Source organism: Hyperoodon ampullatus (assembly GCF_949752795.1).
Source record: "Hyperoodon ampullatus genome assembly, chromosome: 7".
Classification (NCBI taxonomy): Eukaryota; Metazoa; Chordata; class Mammalia; order Artiodactyla; family Ziphiidae; genus Hyperoodon; species Hyperoodon ampullatus.
The window spans coordinates 12697274-12715769 of record NC_136920.1 but is presented as its reverse complement, the minus strand read 5'-3'; the positions used below and the strand labels follow the sequence as shown (position 1 = coordinate 12715769).

Here is an 18496-nt window from a genome sequence, read left to right as displayed (position 1 = left end):
AAGCCTGCCTTTCTCTGGGGGGACTGATGGGCTGACTCAGCCTCCAGCCCTTGGCATGTACCTGGCCTGCCCCTGTCCTTTTCCAAACTGGAGCTGCTGGGTCTGGAAGGGAACGTGTACCCCAGTCTCCCCACCCCCTCCTGTTCTGTGACATGTCCTACCAAAGAAGCAGATATGCTAGAAGCACAGAGAAGGCAGGGACCTCCAATGGAGGAGGGCAACAGAAGCCTCAGCAGAAGGCATGGCCTGGAAACCCCAGGAGGACCAGGGGCTTCACCAGCTCGTCAGGCTCCTGGGACCCTGAAGAGCAGAACTGGGAGCACAGGGAAAGGAGGGCAACTCCCAGGCCAAAGGAACATTCCGGAAAGGAGCCACGCCTGAGCCCTCAGGAATGCGTCTATGGGAAGGGGCCTGGGGAGGAGAGTCAGGGGTGGGCCTGGCGTGTGCTGAGGCCATGCCACTGCTCAAGGCCGAGGTGAGAGCCCTGCTCGGGGGAGGCCACTGTCGGGAGGCACACCCCCTGAGGATGGAGGAAACGTGTTCTTGGGGGACCTGCTTCTCCCCCACACCACCCCCAGAGTTTGACCTCAACCTTGGTTCTCAGCCTTAGGCTCGGGAACAAAGGAGAGAAAGAGGGAGAGAAGCTGAGCTGTCCCCACAGGCCAGGAGGAGACAGTGGCCCTGGGCTGAGGGTGGGCAGGGCCCCCTTGGGCCTCCCTGGTGTGGTCAGTGTCTGCCAGTCCAGAGAGCACCTTGGAAACATCTCACAGGAGACTCTGTGCACAGGATCCAAGGCTAAAGTCCTGAGCCAGCTCACAGGGGCAGTGGGTGCCGGAGGTGGGAGAGGCAGGACAGTCCACTGGGATGGAACCCTACTGGGGGGGGGTCTCCCTGGGGAGGCCCCCTCCACAGAAGAGCCTATTCCCTATTCCCACCAGAGACACCCTTTGGCCCCCTCCCCTAGTGTAACAGAGAGATGGAGCAGTTGGAAGGCCTCTCTCCCCCTGCCCCCTCCAGATCTCCAAAATCGAGGGCCATCCAACCCTAGGTCCTGGAGAGAAAGATCCAACCAGGGTCATCACTGCTAGGCTGGTCTCCCACCCTATGCTCCAAGGAGCTCCAGGGTCCCTTGGGTTGTGCGCTGTGGCACCAGAAAAGAGGATCTTTAATTAAAGAAATGTGTGAAATGCTGATTCCTGTACTGCAGGACTTCTCAGAGCCTTTAATGTGCCAATGAATATAAGTGTTTCCCAAACTTAGTTCGTCATGGAACCCTTGATTCATGGGATCACTATTAATCTTTTATGGGGCACAACCGCTCTGAGGAACACAGTTTGAGAAACAGTATTAAAGAATGCAGCTTCGCAGAATCCTTGATAACACGATCCTTTTGGAGGAGGTCCTAAGCCCGGGGGGAGATTGTGCAGCAGGTAAGAGGCAGAGACCTAGGAACCTGGGGGCATGTAGACAAGAAAGGTGGCTTCCTTCCCTTGGGGCAGAGGGTCTGAAAGCTCGGCAGGGTGGGAGGGGGCAGGGACTGCAGGGCCACAGAGAGGCAAGGGACGACCTACTGTTGCCCTCACTTTGTCTTAGAAAGCCTGCAGAGCCTGCTCCCCGCCCCACTGCCCCCTCTCCGCTTCTCTTGTGGGCCCTTTTTAGGTCTATCTAGTGCACACACAGCCTTATCCAGGAAGCTGATGGTCAGCTGGCAGAGACAGGCTCTCTGGCCCAGACCGTGGCTGCAAACTCGGTTAGAGGCCTGGCCTGGAGGTGGCAGGTGCCGGGCTGGCCCCGTGCTCCCGCCATGTGGTCCCTCCCCTCTTCAGAAAGCCTGGGGCCTGGGCTCTGCCACAGCCCCTGAGACCTGCCAGCTCTCGGCTTTGAAGACTGGAGAGCCTGCAACCAAACCCAGCTTCAAAGGCTCCCCGCAGCCTCCTCCCAAGCCCAGCCTCAGCCTGGCCCACCCCTTCACTTACCCGCCCTCCAACAGACACACACCCACAGCTTCTGCGAAGGCCCCAAACAGGGTCAGAGCAAAAGATGCAAAAAGAGGAGGGGGGCCGACGAGGGGCAGGGAGGGAGCCCTCAGGAGAAGGGGAGAGGAAGGAGGGAAGTAGGAAGAGGAGAAGATGGACCAGGGGAAGGGCAGGAGGGAAGGCATGGGCAGGCGCGGCTGGGGCCTTGAGTTGAAGGAGGCAGGGTGGGGCAGGGAGGCTGGGGGAGGCCCTGCTTCCAGGCGGAGCCCTTGGCTGGCAGGCCAAGATGGAGGGGCGTCCAGCAGCCTCCCCGTGAAGGCCTAGGCCAAGAAGTAGAGAGGAAAGGGCCAGGCCATTGGCCAAAGGGTACAGAGCCCTCTAGGGAGAGCCCCACCCCTACTGCCCTGGTCCCAGAGCCCCCAACCAGGTGAGAACCTTCTCCCAGCGTCTCCCAGTGACCCTCAGCAGGGGTCTGCAGGTGGTGTGCAGCGCAAGGCAGACCTGCCGACCTGAAGACGGATCTCAGAGCCAGATGGGGAAACCGGGGCGAGCCAGAGGCAGCAAGATGTGCAGTGGGGATCGGGTGTGACAGGGGAGGGGAGAGTCTCTCCCCATCCCTCTGCTTTCCCTGAGCAGACCAACACTGGGTCCTGCTGGGGTCCCCAGGGTTTTTGCCCGTCCTTCTTCCAGGTTACCCTCAGAACACTGGTGGGGTCTGAGGAGAGAGTCTGAGCCGCCACCACCCACCCCCAGAGAGGGGCTCCCCAGCCCCAGGGCTGGGGGAGGAGCTCGGAGGTGCAGGGGAGTTAGGCAGGGCTTGGGGACAGCGTGTGTGTGTGATGTGAGGGTTGGAAGGAGGAAGCGGCACCCGGGGTTGAGGGAAGAGGCAGACGGTGCTGGGAGCGAGAGCAGCCAGAACACGGGGCTGGGGGCCCTGGAACACTGTGAGGGTCTGGGAGGCACAGGCAGGAAAGGCGGAGCCCTGGGCCACCCTGAGGTGCTGGGAGTGGGTGTATGGGACTGGGCTGGGGAGAGAGCAAGGCAGCAGGTTGTGAGGGGGAAATGTGTGTGTGGCCAGATCTGCGGGGGTGGTCCTCCCACTTGGGCTGCCTGCGTGCCCCACCCCAAACTCGAAGCCTGGCACCTACTTGATGGCCTTCTTCTCGCTGCGCCCACGCCCTGAGTCTGGCGTGCCCACTGTCTCCAAGGAGTTCTTGTAGCGTTTGCCCTGTGGAGACAGCACCAGGGTCACTCCTGGGAGACAGGGCTGGACTCTCCCTGCCTCCCCAGAACGGGGCCCTGGGAGGAGGGGAGTACACTGGAGCCCAGCCTTGGCAACACGGTCTGGGGCCAATGTGTGAGGGTGTCACCACCTTGGGGTGCCAGCCCTACCAATCCCTGATCCCTGGTGGGCAACTCCTGGGCCCCATCGGGCTCTAGGACTTGGCCTGCCCCCTTGACCTGCACCCCATCCCTGACCCCTAGGGATGAGGTCCCTCCCATCTGCCTGTCTCCTGGGGCTCTGGCTCGGCTCCCAGAAGCATATCTCCCTCTGCCGTGGACAGACGGCTCTCAGGTGCCTGGCCACGTCCCACTGGCCACGTCACTGCCCCCAGATGGTGGGGTGGCATCCTGCAGGGCAAGGTTGGCAGTGGCCAGTGACGTGAGTGGCAGGGGTGGGGAGAGGGCCCGTGCCCAGTCCTGCCGGGGCCATGTCCGTCACTGTCTGGGGGCTCCCTGGGGTCCCTCCTGCCCTGGGCCCGTGAGGCAGGGCAGGGCCTGAGCACCCTCCTTCACAGGAAGGCAGCCTTGGGAAGCGAGGCTGCCCACTGACGCTGGGGCCGGGGGCAGCCTGGCTCTTCCTCAACCAGCGCGAGTGGAGGGAGGGGCAGGGCAGGATGACGGGGTGGGCGTGCCGGGTGCCCTGGCTAGAGGAAGGGCTGCGGCGGTGACAGGGCCTGCTGCCAGGAAGGTGAGCACCATTCACCTTTTCGGTTTGGGTTTCTAAATTTAGCTCACACAGAGCCCGGCACCATTAGCATTCCTGGCTACAACCAAACGTCCTCACGCAAACCCGGGGCCACGGGCCTGGGCGGGGGAAGGGGGCTGTGCAGGGGCCGGAACTGTCTCCCACTGGGCGCTGGCCTGCCCCTGCCCAGCCGAGTGGGGTCGGGGACACACACACATGCACACGCACATGCACACGCACACGCAGGCACACATTCCTCCAGCATCCCGTCATGTGAGCCAAGACCACAGCCACAACAGTCAATTATTGCATCCTCCCTAAAGCAAAATAAAAGCCGCACAGCCGCGTTCCCCGACGCTCCTGCCAGCTGCAGCCCCTTCCGGGGACTGGAGCCGCCTGTTTAGGGAGAACAACAGCGGAGCTCCCAGGAAGGGGGTGGAGGTGGGGGGAGGGCCCTCATGCCACCTCCAGTACCCCTGTGTCTCAGGGGTGCCAGGGTCCTGTCCCAGCAGTGCCCCACATTCTCCATGTCACCCTGCTCACGTCCCTTGCCCTCTGCAGCCTCCCTTTCCCCTCCTGTCCGAAATGGTGTGATGTCACTGGATCAGCCCTGGGTCCCTCACCCTTCAAGCTTCTCATCACAGATATTATTACTCTGCTTACCTACTTCAGCTCCCACCCCTGGGAACGTAGGCCCCAGTGGCAGGGACTGTATGGGCTCTGGTACTTGGTGTGGAACCTGGTACCCGACAGTTCCCCAAATCCATTAACTGGAAGCCCCACCCACCCAGGGGTCCAAGCCTCAGGCCGTTACCTCTGAGCCAGAACTTTAAGAGTTAAAAAACAGAGCTGCTGGATCCCCTGGGTCCACAAAAGCTGCTCTCTCTCAGCTCAACTCCGGTCCCTCCCATCATTACCCAGAAGTTCAAATCCCAAACAATTCCTAGTTCCAGCTGGGAAGATCAGGAGCCTGGAGCCCCTCCCTGGTGGCCAAGGGCCCTTCTTGGGCAGGACCCTCAGGCAGGAGCCCCGCACCCCGTTCTCCAGCAGATGCGGCAGCGTGGGGCAGGGAGCACCCAGCTGAGAGCCCCCCTGTCCCACCCCTCACCCCTTCGCCTCTTTCTTCCTCGTCTTCAGGGAACTTGCTCTGGTCAGCACCCTCTTCGAAGGCTGGACCGTTGCCCCTTCCCCAAGGCCCGGCACCTGGTTCACCCAGGGCGTTCTGGGAGCTTCTGCCCGTCCCTCTTCCTTCCACAGCTGAGAGAGGCTTCCCCCCCAGCTGCAAGGACCCCTTTGCAGAGGAGCTGGGGCACACGGGGGACAGAAACCAGGGCAGGACTTGCCTTGGGGGTCAGGGGAAGTTAATGGGGCAACGATAGGAACCCCAGGTGGGGTCCAGGAGACATAAAACAGCTCCAAAGGAGGCCAATCCCCCAAGCCTGATGATCAGGGAGGGGGTTGGCCAGGCTGATCCGGAAAAAGCCAGTTGGAGATTAAGGAAGTTATTAATGTTTGGAAATGGGATCTGGGCTGTCAGGTATCACGTCACTGCTGCTGAGGGGACAGGCAGGCAAGGAGAGCCCAGCAACTGTGCAGGGGGAGCATTTCAAAGCCCCTTCCACGGAGCATGGAGACAGCCTGGACAAAAAGCTCCCTGGCTTCTGAGACCAGAGGGTGGAAGGGGGTGGCAGGACTGGGGTGTCCTAGGCAAAGTAACGTTCTATCAACAGCTCAGAGGAGCAAGTCAAGAGGGACATACTGTGGTCTGGACCCCTGAGGAAGTTCTGGCTGGAGGCTGGGAGGAGGGGCTGGGCCAGGGAAGGTTCTGCAGCTCTCAGCTTCCCAAGGCACTTACTGCACTGACAGTCCCCCACCTGCTACAAAAGCTGTCATCTCTGAACTCCTGTCTCCAGGTGAGTGGGGGTAGGGCTCTCAACAAACACAGAGAAACACACACACTGCAGCACTTAACGTGGGGATCTGATGAGATGATCCACATCCCACCATACAGGGCCAAACACACACACACACACGCACACACACACACACACACACACACACACACTACCAATGCCCTCAAAGTCGACACCCTTAGCACAAAAGACCCCCACTCAAGGTCACCAGCAGCGCCTGTTCATACAACCCTCCCCTGCCTTCAAATACAGACAGACAGACAGCCGAACGGGCCCTGCAACGAGACGCACAGGGCTGCAGTGCATGCTCAGCCACTCCCAAGCCTCTGAGGACATTCGCACACACAAGCACGTGGCCAAGCCCCTCCTCCACCTCCCCTGAAATTCTGAGACAGACAGAGAGACAGGAAATCCAGGAACAATGCAGGGCAGCCAGTCTGGCACCTGCATGCAAGCAGTGGGCCCGAGTCACACACACACTCGCACACACTCACACGTGGGGCAGGGCTGGCCTTCTCCCTGGCTCGTCTCCAGGGAAAGGAGCTGCCTGAAGCTGAGCATCCCGGGATGAAGGATCACACTCCCATTTCCCGGGTTTGCCTTTCCTGAAGGAAGCACGTTGTGTTATGGGCCTCTTGGGCCCTCCCCAGGAGCATCTGCCCCCTTCTCTTCTTTAGGACTAAGGCACTGAGCCCCCGCCTACACAGCACCCATGGCCACAGCCCTTCCCCCCACCGCGCCCCCCGCCCCTCTATGGCCGGGCAGGGAGAGAATGGGGCTCCCAGATGCGGCACCCTGCCCTCACTCCCACCGTTCTCAATCTGGGGCATGGAAGGTGCCTGCCAGGGACCCTTCTTCACCTAAGCCCGCAAAGGCCCCACGCCTGGGACACCTCTGGGCCCACCTTCGGGGGTCCCCCCTGCAGTCCCCAAAGTCCCCATCGCACTTCTAAGCTGGGGCAGCAGGACGGGGGTTGAGTAGGGCTCTCGAGGCTCAGCCCCACTCAGGGAGCTGCCGGGGCGCAGGGAGGGCGGCTCAGCCCAGCTCCTCCGGTGATGAATGCCCCTCCTGATGGTCTCCTTACTTACTGATGGCCTAATCCTGCTCGTTAATTTCCCAGCCCTCGTTAAAAATGAAAAGAAGTCGTTTGTGCTTGTACAAACCCTCAGAACCAGGATGGATGTGCCGGCGCCGGTGGGGGGGGCGGGTCAGGCGGAGCCTCCTCATTGGACAGGAGGCCCAGCTCGGCCACGCCCAGCCCTGTGCTGGGGGCCGCGGGCGGAGGGCACGGGGCGCTCGGAGCTGTGTGGGAGGGGGCCTCGATTCTCAGTCTGCGCGTGCGTGCGTGTGGTGTGAGTTTCCACGGAAGTGTGCCTATGTGGGCAAGTGGGTCATCTGCGCGCGCCCTTGAGAGTGTTCACGAGCCTGTAATTGAGGGGGGGTGGGGGCAGGGCCAGGCCCCGTCCCCGGGGCCCTTGGGAGCCTCACCAGTTTGCGCTGACACCAGTGGCAGAGGCCGCAGAGGACGACAGTGACGCTAAGGCTGACGGTGATGATGGCAGAGACCAGCAGGACATCGCGGGTGGGCGCCCCTGGAGAGGACACACACAGGTCAGACCCTCACTGGCCGGGGCCAACTACCTTTCCTCAGCCCAGAGCCCCCGGGAACAACCACCCTACCCACACTGGGAGCTCTGCGCCCCAAGTTCTACTCCCAGCTCTGCCTTGCTGGCTGACCTTGGGAAGTCTCTTCCTCTCTCTCCATCTCACTTTCCTCATCTGTAAAATGGGAGTCTCCAGGCAGGTCTCTCCCAGTTCCTCACTGCACGAGCCCTGCGTGGGGTCCGCACCATCCCCCAAACTTCACACCCTCGAAGGGAGAGGCCAAGTGTGCCCTTGGCCTAGCCAGGCCTCACCCACCAGGCTTTCAAATGCCTCTAAAAGAGCCACCGCTTCTGCGTGGCATGCTTCCATCCCCCACCCCCCACCCCACATACCCGGAGCTACAACCCCAGCCGAATTTGCCCAAAGCGTTAGTTCCCATAGTCCCTCTGAGGACATCTGCCCCACAGGCACTGACAGACCCTCTTAAGTGTTGCCCAAGGCTCAACAGCTACATTTATAGTCAAAGAGGGAATCTCTGGAACGCTCTGACCTGTTCTCATCCCCTTTAGCTCAGCTTTTTTTGGGCTGCAAGTCCACCCAACTGGCCTCTGCACACCCTGTCCTCCCATGCCCTAGCCCCTGAGCTCGCCTCCAGTCCTCCCACCCCATCGGCTCAGCCCCACCTTTGTTGGCTGGCAATGTCCTAAATGTTCCCAGGGGCTGCCCCACAGCTTCCATTCTAACAGCTCGGGGGTCCTATGCTTTCGGAGCGGAAACCTTGATGGACTTGCCCTGGGAGCAAAACCCCGGGTTTCTGTGCCAATCCCACCACTTGCTAGCTGTGTGGCTTTAGTCTCCTAACAGCTCAGTTTTCTCCCCCCTTAAATGCAGATTGAACCTCCTCCCTCCCTCCTCACAGGTGGCTGTAAACAGGAGCCCAAAGCAAATGTAAGGAAGGCAAAACTTGACCGGAAATTGTCATGTGGGGGAGAGTCGACAGAGACCGGCATAGATCACATGTGCTTTGTAAATATGTGTACCGCGGGGATGCGTCTTAAAGTCAAGGAGACGCTGTTTATTTACAGAGGAGCCTGCTTAGGCTTTTCGGTTTCAGCGATGGTGGTAATTAAGAGTTGACAAGATCTGTCTGGTCCTGGTTCCTTCGGTTTTAGCTTCTGGGTGTCCGGGTGTCTCATGCTTTTGCTGCGGGGCCTCATGAAGGAGGGCCAGGCGGTCATCCCCTGTTCTCAGGGCCCTCGGGCCACCTCCCACCACCACTCCAGTGCCCTGGGCAGCCAGTCTGCTGCCCGCTCTCCCCAGAATCCTGATTGGGCCCCACCCCTCCCTCCCCAACCTCCAGAGCCTCTGAGCTGTGGGAAAAAGCCACCCTTGCTGGGCGCCTCCCTGTCCACCTGCCAGGCCAACTAAGCTTCCTTCCATCCCAGGTCCACAGCCTCGGTCCCCAGAAAGCCACTGCACCCGTTCACTGTCAACCTCAGGGCCCACAGCACCAGGGAGCTCTGATCCAGACAGTCCACAGACACCGAGGAACTGGTCCTGCCTTTCCCTTCCTCGGGTGGAGGAGCACAGCTCTGCAAGGCTGGAGGGGCCACATTTGTCACAGTTCTCAGGCCAAATGGGAGGCCTCTATCTTTAACCTCCAGGCTTCTGGGCGTGGGGGGGTGCATAATACCACAGGGCACACCACCAGGGCCCCCAGACCCAGGCCTGTGGTAAAGAGGTGTGCGAACATACCTTCCGAGAATGGGGCCGGAGCTTTTTCTAGCTCTCTTCATGGAAGCTGCCCCTGCCCCAAAGGGAGGGTCTGGGAGGCAGGGTGCTATGTGGGCTGGGGGAGCAGACCTTCCCTTGTTGAACTCACTTTTAAATAAAGTAAATTCCATTCTTGGGCTGAGCTTTCTTCAGCCACTGTCCATTAAGAACCTACCATGAGGCACAAGGGACAGGTGAGAATTCAGCTTATTATTTCTTAGCACGTCAGGTGTCCTAGAACCAGGACTGGCAGAGCACCCAGGCTGCGGCTCAAGAAAACACCCAAAATACCTGAGAAAAGACCCAAGTGTGACTACAGCCTCTGCTTCTCAATAGCTGTGTGGCCTTGAATAAGTGTCTTAACCTCTCAGTGTCTCCACTTTCTCCTTTATAAAGTGAAGATAGGGGATTTCCCTGGCGGTCCAGTGGTTAAGAAGCTTCCACTGCAGAGGGCACGGGTTTGATCCCTGAGTGGGGAACTAAGATCCTGCATGCCGCGCGGCACGGCCAAAAATGAAAAAATAAAAAAATAGGGACTTCCCTGGTGGCGCAGTGGTTAAAAGTCCGCCTGCCAGTGCAGGGGGCCCAGGTTCGATCCCTGTCCCGGGAAGATCCCACATGCCACGGAGCACCTAAGCCTGTGCGCCGCAACTACTGAGCCAGCGCTCCAGAGCCCGAGAGCCACAACTACTGAAGCCCGCACGCCTAGAGCCCGTGCTCCGCAACAAGAGAAGCCACCGCAGTGAGAAGCCCGCGCACCGCAACAAAGAGTATGCCCCCACCCCCGACCCCCGGCTCGCCGCAGCTAGAGCAAGCCCACACGCAGCAACGGAGACTCAACACAGCCAAAAATAAATAAATAAAATAGAAATTTATTTTTAAAAATCCCTACATTAAAAAAAAATAAAGTGAAGATAATAATGGCACCCACCCCATGGTAGTACTCAGTAGATACGGATTATTATTAAGGTTCTTGGGTTAGTTCCCCCTCAGGTGTACAGAGAGCTCTGGAAACACAGATGAAGAAGTCGTTGCTGGACTAGGGAGCTATCTGGGAAGGCTTTCCTGAGGAGTCGGTATTTGGTGTGGTCTGGGACAGGGGTGTGAGGCAAGGGTAGGACAGTCTGGGCAAGGGAACGGCGAGAGCAAAGGCATGAGAGGGGAAGAACGGTCAGGCGTGTGGCTTGAGGAGCTGGACTAGGTTATGGGGAGTGAAGTGGCGAAGACCAGGCTGGGAATGAGAGTAGGGCCTGATGGCGAGGGGCTTTGTCTTCCAGGCTGAGGGGCTTCCTGTGGTTGCAGGCTGTAGGAGCCATGGAGGGTTTTTGAGCAGGGGAGGGGCAGGATCAGAGGGGGAGTTAGCGAGCTCAGGAGCTGGGAGCTGTGGCAGGAGGTCGGAGTCCAGGTGATTCCTCTGCCCTCGTGCCCTTTCTGCATGCACCCTCCCCCACATATCTCTGGCCATGGGGCAATTCTCCAAGGAATTCCCTCCCTGGAGCCTCTTCCTCTCTTTGCCAGACAAGGTCCTTATCAAAAACTGCTCTTCAACCCCTGCTCTAGGCTAGAGAGCCCCTGAGGACAGAGGCTGTCAATCCCAAAAGCCAGGGGTCCCTCTGAATGGTCCCCAGAGACCCAGGGAATGCCCATCTTAAGCAATTAGTATTCTGTGGGCATGGAGAATGAGCACTGGGCTTGGAGTCTAGGAGAATGAGGCTGAGGCCTTATTCTGGCCACTAACCAGCTGTGTGGCCACGAGCAAGGCGCTCGACCTCTTGGAATCGGTGCCTTCATGTGTGGAGAGCTGATCCTTCCTCACTCTGATGAGGAGCAGGTGTTCTAGGTGTTCCACATACAGCAACAAATTCGTCTTCACAACAATAACTGAGGTGAGCATTAAGATTGTCCCCATCTTACAGATGGGGAAACTGAGGTACGGAGGGCTCAAGTACTTTGCCCAAGGTCATTCAGCTAGTAGGCGGTGGAGCCAGGGCTCGAACCCAGGCAGTCTGACTCACAGTCTACATTCTTTGTCTTGACATCACACCCACTACAGAGGCGAGTGGTCAGTGGTTTTCCAGGTGTGTTCTTCGGAACACCTAGGGTTCCCAGGAATTTCTCAGGGGCCACAGAGATGGATGCTGAGTAAATGGGGCTGTGTCCCCTCAAGCCCTGTTCAACCAAAGCAGCATGGTTTCCCTGTTTCACATCTTGGGCTTCCACAGAAAGTTCCATTTGAGGAAAGGGATGTGTTACTAAGGAAAGTTGAACCCTCCTGGATCAGTGACCCTAGGAACCCTACGGATTATTATTGAGTGAAATGGCGAAGACCAGGCTGGGAAGATGCAGCATGAGTGGATGCTGTCATCTTCCAGCCAGCTGCCCCCTCCCCCAAAGATTCCCTTCCCCCCACCCCAAGCAACCCTTGGACAGCCCTTGAATCCAGGGTAAAACAACTGCTTGCCAGTGCAAATTGCATCGATGCTGTGAACAAAAGTGACACGATGTCCTCGGCCTGCACGCAATATTGCCGTCAAGGGAGGCAAGCCTGTTCTTGCCTGCCAGCCAGGGTGAAACCATTCCCAGAACACGGAGTCACTGTGTCTCGGGCTGCAAGGGACCTTGGAAGTCAGGCCTCGTCAATGAACCAACGCCCTGGGCAGCCCTGTCAGGGGCAGGAAGCTGCTTCTGCAGGATGCAGACCCTCCACAAATGGGCATTGGTAGCTAGGGCTGCTGTGTCTTGAGCTGAGACACAATCTGTCTCCCTGTCTGTCTCCCTGGAACTTCCCCCCCAAGGTCCTAAGCTTGTCCTCTGGAGCTGCTGGGAACAAGCCGGCTCCCGCTGCCACCTGACAGGCCTCCAAATCCTTGCTGACAGCTCTCATGTCCCCTTCCAGCCTTCTCCAGGCAAAGCTGTCCCCGGCCCTTCTAACCCTTCCTCAGATGACATACATGGTTTCAAGTCCCCTTAGCGTCAGCAGTATTAACATTTGGGGAAAGAAAATATTGCAGCCCTAGTCAGCCTTTGACAGAGCTGAGTTCCACGACCTATCCTTGGGCAGAGGAGACATCTGGGTCCCAGGGATGAGACACAGACAAGGGCAGACAGATGACATGGGGAGACCTGGGAGGCTGGGTGAGCCAGGAACAAGGAGAGCTAGGCCTCTGGGGTCCAGTCCCAGGGGTGCCTGGACGTGAGATGTAAACTCAGACATGTCCCTGCCCCCCTGCCCAGGCCTTTGGCGGCCATGTCAACCGATTAGAGCCCAGGATTAATGACAATCCAGTAGAGTCCTGTGGGCTTTGCCAGGTGCTGTGGGCATAGCCCATGGTTCTGACCAGGCCACCCCACTGGGAGCTCTCAGGGTAAATAAAACCTGTGTGCTTGAGGAGGTGGCCCCCTTTTGAAGGTGGACAAGATGCCCACACACAGCCTTCCCTTCTAGAGCATCAACTCCATGAGGGCAGGGCTCAATCTCGTGTTCACCGCTGTCTTCCCAGCACCAAGGACAGAGCCAGGCATATAGTAGGTGCTCAATAAATGCTTGTGGAATGAATGAGTGAAGAGGAATCCCAAGCCTCTAGGAATGATAGTAATAGAGGCTACCATTTATTAAGTGCCTACTGTGTACCAGACTATGAAGGTAGGGGCTGTATCTGCTTTGTTCATTCTGATAACCTCTGTGACAGGCAAACCCACAGGAGGTGCTCAGTAACTATTTGTTGAATGCCCAGTGCTTGCGTACGTTTTCTCACTTGTCACCCAAACAAGATGGGATAGAAGAGATGGGACGGGCTGCAGTGACAGAGTTTGAGAGCCTCTCTCTTTTAAACACACACACACACACACACACACACACACACACCAGGATCCCTTCTGGTCCTCCCCCATGCCCATCTTTGACTGACAAGTCCTGATTTTTCTAGACCCAGATGAAAAGCACCTCCTCCAGGAAGCCTTCCATAATCTCCCCAGTGGGAATTAATTTCACAGAGCTCCCATCACACTGTGCCTGCACCCTTCTTTTAAGGTGCAGTGACTAAGTGCCAGGGCTCTGGAGCCAGACTGTCAGGCAATTCGGATTCTTATTCTTCCAAGCTGTGTGACCTCATCTCTGTGTGCCTTGGTTTCCCCATCTGTAAACAGGGATAGTACAGGCCCCATAGCACTACTGTGAGATTTAAAGGAATTAGCACAAAGAATGCACTTAGCACAGTGCCTGACATGGAATAAGTAGGCAGTAAATGCTAGCTATTATCGTAGCCTTACCACGTCGAACCCTGCATTAGAGACATCTGAGGCATGGAGTTGGCCCTCAATGTGTTGAATGAAATACTGAATACACATTTAGTTTTCCCCACAGTATAGCGGAAGCCAGGGGTCACGTCTTATTCGATCTTGTGCACCCCGATCCCTACCCCAGGACCTGGCCCAGGGCTTAACCAAGAGCAAGCATCAGTGAACACCTATGGCAAGGAATGGGGAGGGCTGAGGCATGGGGCTGGGGGGTGAGGGTGGGCAACAGTTGGAAGCCAGGCTGGGCTTCAGGTGTGAACTGCAGACCTGACCCCGTCCCTTGCCAGGGCTCTGCCCCCACTCCCAACTCCTTCTCATCTCCTCAGCAAGCCATGATTTATAGATGAACAGAATCAAACAGGGCCGCTGGCCGCTAAGATGCCCTGAGGAGCTGCCGGAGAGGGAATGGACTTCTGAGGGCAAGCTCACCAGCTGCCCAGGGTGGAACAGGAGGGGAGGGGGGAGTAGGTGCACACCTACAGGCCAGAGACATGGACACCCACGGCTCACATACACATACATGAGCCACGGAGACTCACCCTTGGCACAGACGCCTATGCCCGCCTTCCGCGTATAAACACACGTGCGCGTGTGCACACACACACACACAAGCCATGCTGACTCACCCCTTGAATGGACACCCATGCTCACACTCACACACAAACATGCACACACACCCACGGTCACGGTCACGGTCACGGTCACGGTCACGAACAGATGCCTAGACCACTCTGCTGTCCACGAGGTCTAAATGTTCATGCACTTCCTCTGGCCTAGAATCCTCTCCCCATGCACATCTGTCCTCTGGCGCAGAGCAGTGGGACAGGCAGTAGACTTGCAAATGACTTGGGCTCAAGACCCAACTCTGCTCCTGGCCAGTGATCCAGGGTGAGTCCCATTCTGGGCCTCAGTGTTTTACCTTCAAATGATGATAAGAACCCCTGCCCTGCCCTGCTGGGGTGTTGTCAGGATCAAATAATAGCTAACGCTCATTGAGCACGTGCCTTTTGTGGCAGACACTGTGCCAGGAAGTCTACAGGCACCATCTCATGTGATCTCCGCAACCTTTACCATTATTATCCCCATTTCACAGAGGAAAAAACAGGTGTGGAGAATTAAGGCAACTTGAACTTGTCCTTGACCCTGCTATGGCTGTCCCCCTCTGAGCTGAAGCACGTGACAGCACTCTGTAACATGCTACACTGTGTGACCCAGCCACACCCCACTTCCCTCCTTCCTTCAAGAAGGCCAGCCTCTTTCACACTTGAGACTTCACGTAAGCTCTTCCCTCTGCCTGGAATGCCCTCCCTTCTATTCTCTTCTTTCTATTCTCAAGATCCCTAGACAAAGATGGTCTTCATTCCCTCCCACATTCCTTTCTGTTGCCCCTGTAACTATGACAATTCATCACTGTGGATTAATAATTAACATTTTGTATGTCTTTCTCCCACTGGGAACACTTGGAGGGCTAAGACCCCCCAGATCACTCATCTCTGTAGCCCAAGGTCTGGTACATAGGAGAGGCTGGATAAATATGTGCTAAACAAATGCATGAAATTATTCAAGGTCCACGTGAGCCTTCCTCCTCCAGGAAGCCCTCCCTGATGACAAGCATTCACAGCAGTCTCCAAACTTGAATGAACTGCCTTCTGTCCAGCCTCCTTTTCTTGGGAGTAGGCCTGTCCTCCAAGCAGGGCCAAGAGGTTCTCCTCATTGCTCGGTGTCTCCGACAGCCCATAGTCCAGGACACGATATAGAGGAGCCATCGGACATGCTGGAAATCTGGGCACATAGGCTCTTTTCCCCAGAATTCACTTGCTCTGACACTCTCAGATGGTGACACACACACTCCCCACATCTAGCCCATCCAAAGTTGTCCCATCACCCCCACACCCTCCTAACGTCCTGGAGTCCTCCTCAGATCCCAGGCCCTTGCTTTCCTCACCAAGTGCCTTTAGTCATAGTAACTAATGTATGCTCAGCACTGAATCACGTTCAGTCCTTAGCATCCTCTGAAGGTAAATCCTCTTATCCTCATTTTACAAAGAAGGAAACTGAGGCTCAGAAGGGGTCAACACTTTCCCACACAGCAGAAGAGAGACAAAGCTAGGATTGAGCCTGGAGTCTGGAAGACCTCAACTCTGTGCCCCACGGAAGCTAAGCCTTAAAATAAGTTGCTCTGAGGATAGACGGAAGGGAAGAAAGCAATGGAGTGAAGACAAAACAAAACGCAGCCAGGGAAAGGGCTTCCACTTCCCCACGAACTTTCCCAAGCACTTCAGCGACCCCTCTTACCCCCACACCTTTGCCACGGCTCCTTCCCACCTCCACCGCCCCAGCCCTTGGCCTCAGTAAAGCAGCCTCATTAGACAGAGGCTCAGATGTTCTCAAAGTCTCAGAACGGGTTGGGGGTTGGGTGCCTGGGGCCGGGCAGGAGCAGGAAGAAGAGGCGGGTGGGGTACCTGAGGACTTTCCCAGGGCCGTGTCTCTGGTGCGGACTAGGGTGCAACCACTATTCCAGAGACAAAGCAGTGATGCTGCGGATCACATTCCCATCCTGGTCCTGCCTCCTCCCACTTGATTCTGCACGACAGTGCATCCTGCCCCAGCGCCTCCCCCCACCATCCTTCGGTGGCTGCAGGATGACGTTCGAGGTGGAAAACAGCGAAAGCTGGAGTCACAGGTTTCCACAGGAAGCACCCCTCCACGTGCACGGAGAGCAGATGGAAATGGGGGAAGGTGGGAGGGCAAGGGCAGAGCCTACCAGCCCCGGGGCTATTTGGGCACGTGGGCAGGGAACATTTCTGGTGCCTATCCCACCTCCCTTCCTCTTCTCAACCCAACACGCACAAGAAAGCCAGAAAAAGGCAGAGTGTGGGAGAAAGCAACAGAAAACCAATGAGCTAAACTCTGAACCCCAGACAGCCGGGCAAAGCTCCAGGCCTCGAAAGCAGTGTTGGCCTTACCTGGGGCGGGAACAAGGCTGGCAAACAGGAGGCCTGAGGGGAATTGTTTCGGAAAGTTACAAGTAGCTGAAAATAGGGGCTTAGTGAGAGCAAGCCTCCTCAACCTTGACTGTAATAAAAACAGATAATGTGTGAGTGAGCTAGGGAGAGGGTGCTGGCAGGGGCCGCAGAGGCCGCCTGGATGCAGACGGTTTAGAATTCAGAGGAGATGCCAAGTGAGTAAACAGCGAATGAAGGATTATCCGGATGGGCCAGGAGCCGTTCCAGCAAGAAATTGGACGGGGACATGTCAGGATCCACAAGCACTCCGACTCATCAGGGAGCGGGGCCTGGTGAGCTACGAGGGCCTCATCCACACCTTCTCTACCTCTTCCAGCAGAGAGCGTGGCCTTGGTAACAATGGCTCAGGTTTGTTCAGTGCAGAACAGTTTACAAAGTGCTCCAGAGCCTACCGAGGGTTTTAAATCCATCGTCTTTTTTTTTTTTTTTTTTTTGTGGTACGCGGGCCTCTCACTGTTGTGGCCTCTCCCGTTGAGGAGGATGCGCAGGCTCAGCGGCCATGGCTCACGGGCCCAGCCGCTCCGCGGCATGTGGGATCTTCCCGGACTGGGGCACGAACCCATACTCCCTGCATCGGCAGGTGGACTGTCAACCACTGCACCACCAGGGAAGCCCCATCGTCATATTTAATGGAGGTGATGGGGACATCTTCTGCCTGGTGAGCCCCTCCTCTCACCATAGCCACCCCCCGCCAAAACTCCCACAATTCCTGGCTTAGGAAAGCCTGGTGCATCTGGCTTCAGTCTTCAGCCTCAAAGGAGGGGGTGCGGGGGTAATAGGCCATCTGTAGACCCCAGAGAGCTGCTGAGTATGGAAGTCATCAGGGTCAAAGCCATTCAGGACAGACAGGGCCAGGTGCCAGCTCTGAGCAGGGAGCCCAGACTGAAGGGTGTCCAGCCAGAAGTTAGCCCGGAACATGCCACCCACCCTGATCCCAAAGCTGATGAGCTGTCTGGGCAGCCATGAAAACGATCATGTCTGTCAGGGCAACAGGACCCCAGGAAAAGGAGGAGCTCAGCTGGAGGGTCTCTCCAGCAGGAGTGCGGAGCGGCAGCAGAATCAGGGACGTGTGATGATTCAGTGCAGGCCTTGACCACTAGTTACTCTTATGAATAATGCACTGTTGTGCCTTGGCCTAAATCAGCATCTTAATGTTATTAATAATACACGGCTGCAAAGAAGCTGGGGTTGGAACGGTGTGCTGTATTTTATCTGAGGATCTCAGAGCACTTAAGAGTTCCTCATGCTGATGACTCAACACTGCCTCCCCAAGTCATAGGCTTCCTTACAGGACAGGGCACCTGTCCTGCCCTGACGCCCTCCCACCTGAAGCTTGGAGCCATGAAAGCCACAGGGTCTAGGAATCTTCTGTCCTGGGATTCAGATTCTTGACTTGAGCTTTTGGTGGCGGAGGGGGTCCACTTAATCTTCACCAGCTCAAGGGCTCTCGGGGATGCAACATAATGTGAAGCTGCTCTCAGAGATGGTCAGGAAGGAGGGATATAACCAGTGGGAATCCAGGTGTGGGAGAGATGGATGGAGAGAGACCACTGTGGATCTGAACCCAGTTCTGCCACCCACTGTCACTGTGGCTGTGTGACCTTAGTCAACTAACTCAACTGCCTGGCCCCAAGTCTCCTCGTTAGAATATAAGGTGTCTGAGACTCCCTCTTGGAGGTGCCATTCTTCCATATTCTGGGGGTATTGTTTGCACCACAAATATTTGGATGGATCCACAGAGCCCGCTGCTCTGAACTCCGTCCGCGGTGCTGAAACAACGATCGGCCCACGGCCTCTGTCCTTGGTGCTGAAACAGAAACTCAGTCCCGAGGCTGCCCCCTCCTCCAGGCCACCCCGTGCACTGCCCCGGGCGAGCGGAATTCAGGAAACCAGAACCTTTTTCAGGACTGCAGCGTAGCGGTCCTACCTTACTCTGCT

The 18496-nt window shown here is 57.2% G+C and overlaps 1 protein-coding gene across 1 annotated transcript in view; it reads right to left on the bottom strand.

The window, feature by feature from the left end:
- SYT7 (synaptotagmin 7) overlaps positions 1-18496 on the bottom strand; it is a gene marked incomplete at both ends in the record, with an annotated part of 61577 nt that overhangs the window by 26873 nt on the left and 16208 nt on the right. The window contains 2 exons of the mRNA XM_079707737.1: positions 3125-3204; positions 7347-7477. Of these exons, the coding sequence (XP_079563863.1) occupies positions 3125-3204; positions 7347-7477 (211 nt within the window). The remainder of the gene's footprint in view (positions 1-3124; positions 3205-7346; positions 7478-18496) is intronic.